The sequence below is a fragment of the Etheostoma cragini genome, chromosome 19 (assembly GCF_013103735.1).
Source record: "Etheostoma cragini isolate CJK2018 chromosome 19, CSU_Ecrag_1.0, whole genome shotgun sequence".
In the NCBI taxonomy this organism is placed as follows: domain Eukaryota; kingdom Metazoa; phylum Chordata; class Actinopteri; order Perciformes; family Percidae; genus Etheostoma; species Etheostoma cragini.
The window spans coordinates 1,636,638-1,646,783 of record NC_048425.1 but is presented as its reverse complement, the minus strand read 5'-3'; the positions used below and the strand labels follow the sequence as shown (position 1 = coordinate 1,646,783).

Here is a 10,146-nt window from a genome sequence, read left to right as displayed (position 1 = left end):
ATGTGACCCAGACCTCCTATCAGGCAGAGGAGAACCAGGACATCACACTGGAGTGGACCTTCACCACCAACCCTCACATCTCCTCCACCTCTCTTAATATCTTCTGTGAACTGTTAACTGTCCTCAGACCCTCAGTCCTGTTTCATCTCTATGAAGGAATTGGGGTCCCAGAGTCTCAGGATGAACAGTTTGCAGGACGAGTCCAGTGGGACAAAGACGTCCTCAGAGAAGGACGACTCAGACTTCATGTGTCCAGACTCAGGACTGAAGACTCGGGACTGTACAAGTGTCAAGTTGCCACAGATTATGGGAGGAGCTCTGGTAGATATTGGCTCAATGTCACTGGTAAGTTGAAGCAATTTGATTGGTTCATAGCTGTGATTATAATGACCTCATACAACGACTATCATCGGACTCCTTTGCACATTAAAAGAAAAATCCGGTGCAAAATGAACCTAGGGGTTAATAACACGTGTAATGAGTCAACCATTCTCTGGGATGTGTTTTCCTGTATAATCAAATGTGACCAGTTTTAGCGCAAACTGCTAATCAGCTCGTAACGCTAGTTGTCAGGGCACAGGGTAAAGTAAAAAGAAATCGCTTTTTTTAAGTTACGAACAAGGCTCAACGTAGCATCATGCCTCCACGGCAGAATAATGAGGGTCCCTACTCGTAAACCATTGAGAACTTTGGTAAGTGTACAGACAGTCTATCAAAAAAATAGATTATAAAGAATTGGGAAAACAGTCCTGACCAGTCGAACGACGAACACCGTTTAGCCAGTAACCAGTAACAGCTCATAGACTGGTCCCTAATTAGAGGTTTTGGTCACATTTTAGTAACGTTGAAACAAATCCAAGAGAACGGTCGACTCCTGAAATGTTTTCCTTCACATGAATAACACATGATGTTTGTTCTCTTCACAGCAGCGAGGGATCGGCCTGAACCTGAGACACTGAACACAACAAGTTCTTCAAATACAACAAGTCCTCCACGAACAGAGAGTCCGGGATGGATCGTCCTCTACTGTGGACTGGCACTGACAGCAGCAGCTCTGCTGGCTGCTGGTTCCTATTGGTTCAGAAAGAGAAGAACGCAGAGAGAACATTATTCCCCTCCGGAGATTAGTGGTTACAGATCAGCAGATGTTGAATCATTAACAACTGAGACAAATCAGTTATAATCAACGGTTTATATCACGGACACAAAGGAAATCCTTTTTCTCATTGAATGCAAAAAATGTTACAATTGCCCCGTCTTAATGTAAATTAAGATTCTTTTTGCTTATGCGTGATTGACTTTGTATACATCAATTTTTTTTAAACATATTTATTGTTTTATATCAATGTTTCATATGTTTTTATATTAAAGTTGAATATGTTTGATGTTGATGTTTGCTCCTTTCACCGAGGCAAAGACAAAACCTTTTCCTGATTCATAAGCATTTTAATTAAAAAGTAATTGTATTTCCGCAGAGGCGAGGCAGCTATTGTAGTGTTAACTAGGTCTTTATTATTGGAACTGAGTTAAAAGTATATTGTTCTCAAAATCATTGATCAGTCATGAAAGGAACCTGTAGACATGGAGATAGAATATTTCCACTTTCTTTCAATATCTAATCATTTTATTTATAAAAGGTGCTTATGGGATAATGCTGTAAATAGCAATGCATTCTGGGAGAGCTGTCTGTCTGCAGGTCCCAGCTGTCTATTTATACAGATTCACATTCACAGTCACACAGTAAATGATTCACATTATAGAAAACAATAGTTACATTTTTAATGTGTAAAAGAAAGCAGCGTACATGCTTCAGAGAGTCAAAAAGAGTTTAGCAGAAGAGTAAGTTTGTCCACCTGTCCACCAGGTGTCCTCAGACTGTCCTCATCCTGATCACCTGTGTCTCATTTCCCAATCCCCGTCAGCACATATACCAGACCTGGTCCTGGTCCTGGTCCTGGTTGGTCCATGTTGTGTCGGGCCTTAAAAAGCACCAACACCACACTGTGGAAACACTCCACTACAAATCCAAGTCCTGCATTCTTACTTCAGTAAAAGTAAGTATGTCTCAGGTAAATGTCCTTAAAATAAGAATACACTGATCAGTGGAGATGTGGAACTGATGTTCAGTTTCTTCCTTTATACAGATTGGACCCAGAACGTAAGAAGTGAAGCTGCCAGATGTCTCCTCACATCTGGAGCACTTCTGGAAAACCAGCCAGACACCTTTGGACCTTGGTGCGTTGTTATTATGATCACTGAACAGGAAGGAGAAGTTTCCAGGAGAACAATCAGATCTGTTGGCTGTGAAGTGAAGAGTACAAGCAGATTACATCATAACCCTATTTGTTTAATTTTGCATGTGTGTGTGCTGCTGCGCTTCCCTACGTGTGTAACAAGCATAGTGTGTGTGCTGTGCACAAGCCTAGGCACATTTTACTATTTTTCTGGTAAGATAACAATGAAATGCTGCATTACTAACTTGGTAAAGTAACATAATGTTCTGTTGTACACACTACACTACTGTCACTACACATGTTTGGTATCAGCCCTTAGTAAATATTACCATATGTAGACTGTGGGTCCTCTGTAGAGCTTCTCAGGAAGATGTCAGTTGTAGTACTGTGTGTATTTATATATTCAGTCAGGAAATAATTCATGAAATAATTTAAGCACAAATTGTAATAAACTGAGAAATTGGAATGGCATTTGAGAAATATAAAATAAAAGCTAAAAATGAAATAGGAATAGAAACATAACATGGAAAACCTTGTCAAAGACGAATCTGGTGGCAACATTCAATGATTAAACAACCAAAGTGATAATATACACTTAGTAGACTTCCACAGCACTTTCATAGAAAAACATTGTGTTTGTCCATTTCTTCAAAGGCTGGAATATATTAAAAAGGAGCAAATGAAGAAAAGTGCTGCAGAATGATTCTTAATTTGTCTGCATTTTTCACCTTTTCTCTTAAGTTAGAGTTGGGTAAAGAGGACAGAACAGGAAGGAAGGAAGGAAAGGAGTGGTAGCCTCTCTTTCATTAAGTAATTAATAATCTACTTACACACATACCTGCACACTCTAACTGCTCTTATGTGCTCATTTATCATTTATGCCAAACGTCTTTTTATAGCTAAAGATCTATTGTTATTGTTATTTCTTTATACCATTTCTTTTTATTTTCTATTCAAGTGTGTTGTACGCTGCTGAAATCTGCTGCTGGAATTTTAATTTCCTTGGAGGAGCCGTCCCTTAAGGATCAATAAAGAGAAGTCTAAGTGTGTTAGTCTCTACGGACACACGTTTTAGGTTTCCGTTGCTTATTGTCAAGTTTTCTACAAATTCTCATGAATAATCTCTCGGTCAGTAACCTAGTTTATTGTGTACATCCAAACATGCTTCCTAGTCCTCTGCTTCCATCCACCAGTGATGCTGCTGGTGGTTAAACAGTGATTACAGCGGCGGTTAATGATGAAGAACACAGTCCCAAGTCGGTGGTTCAATCCCCAAGACGGCAGGATAACATCTGACAGTGAAAGAGTGAATGTGATCAGTGTGTTGCTGCAAAAGAGAAAGAGGAATCCTCTCAGTGAAACTTCCTTGATTAAATAAAGATTAACAAATACATAGTTGTGTAATGTTGACAGTGTTAGGTAATACAACGTCCTCTTTCATTCATGTGATGGTTCCAGTTTTACTTGAAACTCTCTCTACAGTTTGCGATCTTCATTTACTATTTTGTTGCTTCTTTTATACGACATGTTACTGTATTATTGTTAATGCTGTTAGCTGGAGACATCACCAAGGCAACAGTAAAGGGTGACTGAGTGATGAATGACCCGTGATAAAACTATCAAGCTTCCTCTTCTGCTATTGGAGGCCCTTCAGGTGACCACTGTCCTCTCCCCATGTGTCCTCTCCCCATGTGTCCTCTCCCCATGTGTCCTCTCCCCATGTGTCCTCTCCTCATGTGTCCTCTCCCCATGTGTCCTCTCCCCATGTGTCCTCTCCCCATGTGTCCTCTCCCCATGTGTCCTCTCCTGTCTTGGATAATGAATCACAAATTAACACACAACAAAAGATGTACATATAGTATCTACAGTAGATGTTTTTACACTCAGCAGTACTGTAGCTGTAACTACCTTTGACTCTATTCCTGTTTCCAACGTTGGAGCCATGATTGCTGGATCCCAGCTAACAATATTTGGTTGCTTTTCCCTGAAGGTTAGGTTTGGTTGTGGTTTGGTTGATTAGAAAGTTCCCTTATGGTTCTGGGTTGCTGTGAGCTGTAGGCAACATCCACCTCTTCTGACCAGAGGCAGAACATGAAGTCATCTCGGAGATTATTCCTTCACAGCACTATGCAATGGAGAAATGTTTTGTTGTATTTTGACATTTTCCCCAGTGTTTTTGTCGTTTTCCTGACGTAGCCTATTTCTTGTTGTTGTGACATATCTTGATGCTCCTTTTCCTCTGCTGATCACCAGTTATTTTACAGATAAAGAGGAACTTTTTTTGTGTTTGTTTCCAGGAAGTTAAAGAAGATGAGACTCCTCCAACTGCTGGACCCTTCACCAAACTGCAGCTCTTCATCATCACTCTGTTCATCATGTCTTTTTAACCCTATCAGTCGCTTTTTCCGTGTCTCTGTGGCTTCTCTCTCACGTTTTAGTCGCTATTCTTCTTTCTCATTATTGATGCCTACGCTTCCCATAACTGGGGGGGGGGGCTCTGGTTTCTGAGACTCTAGCCCCGCCTTCAGCAGCCAGGGGTCCGATTCCAGCTCCTCCCTCGGTGTGTATGGCAGTATCATGTTACCCGTTGATGGTGATGCGTTGCAGCTTCTGGGACTAGAGTGTCTGGTTGCAGCCTGGACCGTCTCGTGCCCTCTCGCCATGCTGATACGTACGTTGTATTTAAGTACATTATATTTAAGTACATTGTATTTAAGTACATTGTATTTAAGTACATTGTATTTAAGTACATTGTATTTAAGTACATTGTATTTGCAGCAAAGAGTCTTGGAAACAGTGTAACATGTTTGTTTTTGTATTCCAGTTCTTGTTTGTGCAGATCCTTCCCTCCTCAGGAAATCCTGCCGGGGGGGGGGGGGTCTAATGCAGCTGCGTTAATATCAGGGAACAACCATTTTGAAATGAGCAGACTACATGTGTGTGGAAACATTTTTAAATAACAGTTTATAACGTTTTTCAATTGACTGCAACAAACAAACTCACCCGTGACTCCATCTGGAAAATTATGATTTCGTATTTTAGTCGGTATTATTGGACACACCCCGGCATGAGACGGGACTGGGACTTCATTAAAACAGCTTTTTACAAGTTTCCGCTTTTCTCACTTCCCCTAGGCCACTAAAAACAGACAAAGCCACATCGGTTCTACAGCAAGATGAGATGCTGCTGAGGCGGTTTCTGAAGGGGACTGGATGAGTTGGAGGTTAGTGGGATCTTCTTAGTGAATATTGTTCCATGTATGAAGTGTAAAGCTGCGTGTCTCGGGTCCATCAGTCCGGGTCTCTGCTGCTGATCAGAGCCGGTTCCTGGCTGCAGGACTCTAGGATAAGAACTGGTTTTACAAACGGACTGGCTGTGTCAGGCGGTGTTTACATGGTCTGATATGAGACATATAGGCCTAGTCTAGTTCTGATATAGACTGATCTAGTCAGTCAATATTTTAATATTTAGTGCCGACATTAACCCTCGTGTTGTCTACTTGTCCACTTTTAGTTTTTCTGGATCGAAGTTTTACATTTAAATCTATTCTCGTTTTTTAACTCTTTCACCTTTATCGACACTTTTTGTAGTAGGCCGAGGCCTTGGCTTCTTTCTTCTTCTTTTTATTAAAGCTTTTTTTCCAAGTTTGTCACTTTAAAGTTTTTCGCTTTGTTTATACATTTTTGTCACTTTTTTCCCAACGTTTTTAATCACTTTTTAAAGGATTTTTTCTTTAATAAATTTGTCATTGTTTTTAACCTTCTTTTATTTATTTTTCCAAATGCTATCAAATCGAATCAAACACCCAAAAACAATGCAAGTAGTGAAGTGATCATTTATTTTACTTAAAGATATAAAGAGTAATGCTTGTCTGAAAACCATCCACATGATATTTTTGAACAATTTGGTTGAAAGAAACTTAAATTTCTGATAGAAACATTTAGAAAATGGGTCATATTTGACCCGAGGACAACACGAGGGTTTAAAGGATTAGACATTCTTACACACACACACACACACACACACACACACACACACACACACACACACAAGCAATATGTCTTACCCAAACTTTACATTCCCATAAAAAGTATAAAAGTTATGATTATTCTCATAGCTTTTTTACGTGATGGGGAACATGCATTGTGTGTATTTGTTTTTTCTTTCACCTGTAGAAAACAATGAGCTGTGTTATCAGAGGCCTGTGTTGGGACTAGGATTGTTTAGGTTGTATACACCTTGGCAGATATCCGATCCACCGTTACCTTTTTATATTTTATGCGTGATGTGCTTTTCCTTTGCTGTTTGGTGTAAGGTGAATTATTACAAATTAATTGACCAATATGCCAGTTTAAACCCAGTTCAGGTTTCTTTAATTTATTTTTAATTGCATGTCTAAGAACCAAAACAGGCCTGAAAACCAAATGCTAGAGAAAGGAATCCCTTCATCTGATGTTTACAGTATATAAAAGAGTCTGGCCAGTCTGGAGACTGGAGTCCCACTACTACACACATCCTCTACAGCTGTACACTTCACGCTTTATTAGTTGGTCCCCTTTAAAAACAGAACTAGAGAACTTGTTGTTTTCCAGCCTGCTGTGTTTTTAGTTGAGTAGTTAACTCTGGGTTGATGATGAAGAGCAGCAGAGGAGCTCTTCACTGGAGCTCAGTCCTTCACTTTAACAAATGAAGAGGTTTAACTCGAGGAACCTTTGGACACATTTCTAACTAAATACAGCTCATTTAAATGGTCTTTGCTGACTGTTATAGGTTTTCATTTTTAAATCTACTCTTCCTTTGTAAAGACTCACATTCACAGTGATTCAACTGATAATTCAACCGTTTACAAAAGCTGTTGATGAGACGAGATATTCTGTCCTGGCAGGTCTTACTTCAACGATTATGAGATATGCATGCTGGCCTATCTCCCTTATCATCTATGTAACCGGTCTGAAATCTGCATCAGTCATGCTTTAACTAAATCTACCCCTGATATCTCTGAGGTGTGAAGTTTCTCAGAGGAACGAGGGTTCAGGTCTTGAAGAGTCATCAGATCTCTGCTCCAACTCCTCCTGTCCTCTGCTGACTGATGCAAGTTGTTTCTGTACTTTCCTAATGTTCATTTCATAATATTACACATAGTTCATATTGTAAATACATCTCTATTTATATTGGAAAAGTTGGTATGACTCTTCTGTTTGGTAAACCTGTTACACAAACGTACTCAGACAGTGTTAGCCAATAACAAAGATAATAAATGTTATTAGTGCTCCCCAGGGTGCTGACATACTGTAAACTTACAGTCTGAAGGGGTTTATTTAGGATTAAGGAGCTTCTTCCCATGCTAACAGGGATCTGGTTTGACTTTGTGTAGGAGGTTTAAGATGAGAGGTATTCTACTGCTCTCTACATTAAAACATAAAGAAACGTTTCTATGACCTTCATTAGATTAGTGGAGAGAGTTTCCCATCATGCACTAGGCGGGAGCTGTCTTCAGTTTTGAATACTCAAAGCTTTGTTGTGTCTCAATGGGAATTTGAGAACATGATGGTTTTGCTCCTGACCACAGAGTCTTTGTCCCCCCACATAGCTGCTGCATGGTGTGGGGGGTGTTAGGGTGTGTTCATTAACTGTTTACTGGCTGTGTCTTGCAGAGAAGACAGACACAAACTGGACCTCTGTCCTCTGGTCTCCTGGTGTGGTTCTTAAATGAGTGAAGACACATCATTAGTCTTGATTGTGTTCCAGTACCTACAACTACTAAAAGGACTCCAACAGGACTACATGCTGAGCCCTGAACACACCCTGCTGCAGTTTAGTTCCTCCCTTATCTCTCCCACACCTGACATTTAAACAAACACAAGCTGCACACACCGGCCGCTGTGTTTGCATATGCATATTGACCTTTTACAGTCTGTTGCAGAGACAAACCTGAACATCAAACCTGATCCACATAAAAAGCTGAAGAACCAGCAGGTCTGCCTTGTTGTATGATCCTCTTTGTCTTCACAACGTGCCCAGCCTGATGGCCGACAGAGAAAATGCAAGACACTGTAAGAGGAAGTGACCTGAATGTGAGGCAACGCTAAAACCTTTTAATATCCAGCTTTATAAGACACTAACACTCGTTTTCAGGATGTCAACATGCGTTAACAGAATAAAGAGCACCAGGGTGACACATGCAACTTATGAACACAAGTTTTTTCCAAAGCACTCGTAGCTCTTATACTTACATTTGGAGGTCTGACCATCATCAGCCTACGTATTTGTTGCTATCACCTAGCAACCATCTCTGAGGAAACCTAGCCCAACCAGTCTAATACACTGAGGCCATCACCAGAAAGGGATTTAGTTTGAAGTCCAGACTCTGAAGCAGACCTGTGTGTTGCTTAGCGCCCACTCTCGCTGTAAATCAGAGACGAGCAGCGCTCCTCTCGGTCTTTTCTGCTTCAGGTCATAATATTAATATAATTTAATAATGGAGGCTCTGCGGTGGGCATGCTGTGGCAGATGTTTCCCCTTTGGGTTCCGTGTTTTTTTTGGCTGTAGTATCGGTTTTCTACAGAAGATGTGGTGCAGCGTACAACCACTAACCTAAACTTTCTCTCAAACAGAGATCAGTGAACATACACTTAAGATTAACAAGCTGGTCTTTTCCTCAACTACTAGAGGAAAAATTAAATGGGAATATTGTAGAAATGTTCGTGTTTTCTTGAGACAGTCTAAACTGCATTGCATGTGCACATGCGCACAAAAATGACAGAGGGAACATTTTATCCATTTTAATCTGTATAGACTATTTATGAAAATCATTTTATTGCTATGTCGTTATCTTAATATGAACTGACCTTTTAGGACTTTCCAATACTTCTAATTACTTATTTCCAAAAAAGCAGAAACAAAAGAACAACTTGCAATAAATGACAGAAACTACCTGCTTCTTTTTTTTTTAACTCAACATCCAAAAACGTCGTAGCATGTAGATTTAAATAAAAATGTGTTTATTCTGGGCTGTTGGCATGACACCAAATGCACCAAAACACCTAAATGTTTCTATCTTTATTTTAGTTTTAATATTCTTTAACATCTGCATTTGCATTTGAAGACTTCCTTTTTCCCTGAGACTCAGAAACATCTTTTATTTGAGCAGTAGAGTAGACAATGAATCCAGACGAGCTCTCTGACCCCGTTTGATCTTTATTTAAGAGTGAACAACATATACAAGCATGCATGAGGCTGAAAAGTCTTTAATAATCCAGTCAGACATGTCCGGGGCTGGACGCTCTAGAAGCAGACATCACACTCCCTTCTCTACTTCTGAGGGTTTCTGTGTGTGTGCATGCTCCAGATAACCCCCCCCCCCCCAGACACACCTGTGGTCTTTAAAAAAAAACTGACTAGCACTGCAGTGATTGGTCTGGCGATGCGGGACTACAGGGGGCAGGAGGAGGAACATGTCCTTCACCACTCCTTTGTGTGTTTTCTCCAAACAGAGAGAGTGGCCTCAGTGAGGTTTGTTCCTGAGTGCAGCTGCAGTTGGGGGGGGGGGGGGGGGGGGGGGGGGGGGGGGGGGGGGGGGGGGGGGGGGGGGGGTTGAGCCGATGGCAGGACAGGGGTCTCCCTGGGAGGGAGGAAAGGGCCTCCCCCTCCAGCTATAGCTACCTAAAACAAAAGGCAAACAGTTCAGAGTTTGGATTGATAAAAAGGAACCTGTTGAAGTCAGTTAGAAACGGTTAAACTGCAGATTTTAGTCTCCGCCCCCTGCTTTAACCTCCATCTCATGATCTCAGATCACATCTCATCCTTCCTTTTAATTCCTCATTTGAAAACTCTCCTAACTGGCTCCATCTTGTGACAGAAATACATCACTGTAGCTGCTTATTGTCAGTCATGTGTAATAAGTACCACAGAG

At 40.8% G+C, this 10,146-nt stretch overlaps 2 protein-coding genes across 3 annotated transcripts in view; both read left to right on the top strand.

Annotated features, from left to right (window-relative positions):
- Positions 1 to 1,232, top strand: part of LOC117962053 — a 3,132-nt gene extending 1,900 nt beyond the window's left edge. Inside the window, exons 2-3 of one of the 2 annotated variants that reach the window (XM_034901098.1) lie at positions 1 to 345; positions 930 to 1,232. In XM_034901098.1, coding sequence (XP_034756989.1) covers positions 1 to 345; positions 930 to 1,183 — 599 coding nt within the window. In that variant the 3' untranslated portion in view covers positions 1,184 to 1,232. Of the gene's footprint in view, positions 346 to 926 lie in introns of both variants that reach the window. The other variant, XM_034901097.1, reaches the window with a different exon arrangement.
- Positions 1 to 10,146, top strand: part of LOC117962052 — a 68,168-nt gene that overhangs the window by 55,777 nt on the left and 2,245 nt on the right. The gene's annotated exons all lie outside the window — the stretch shown is intronic.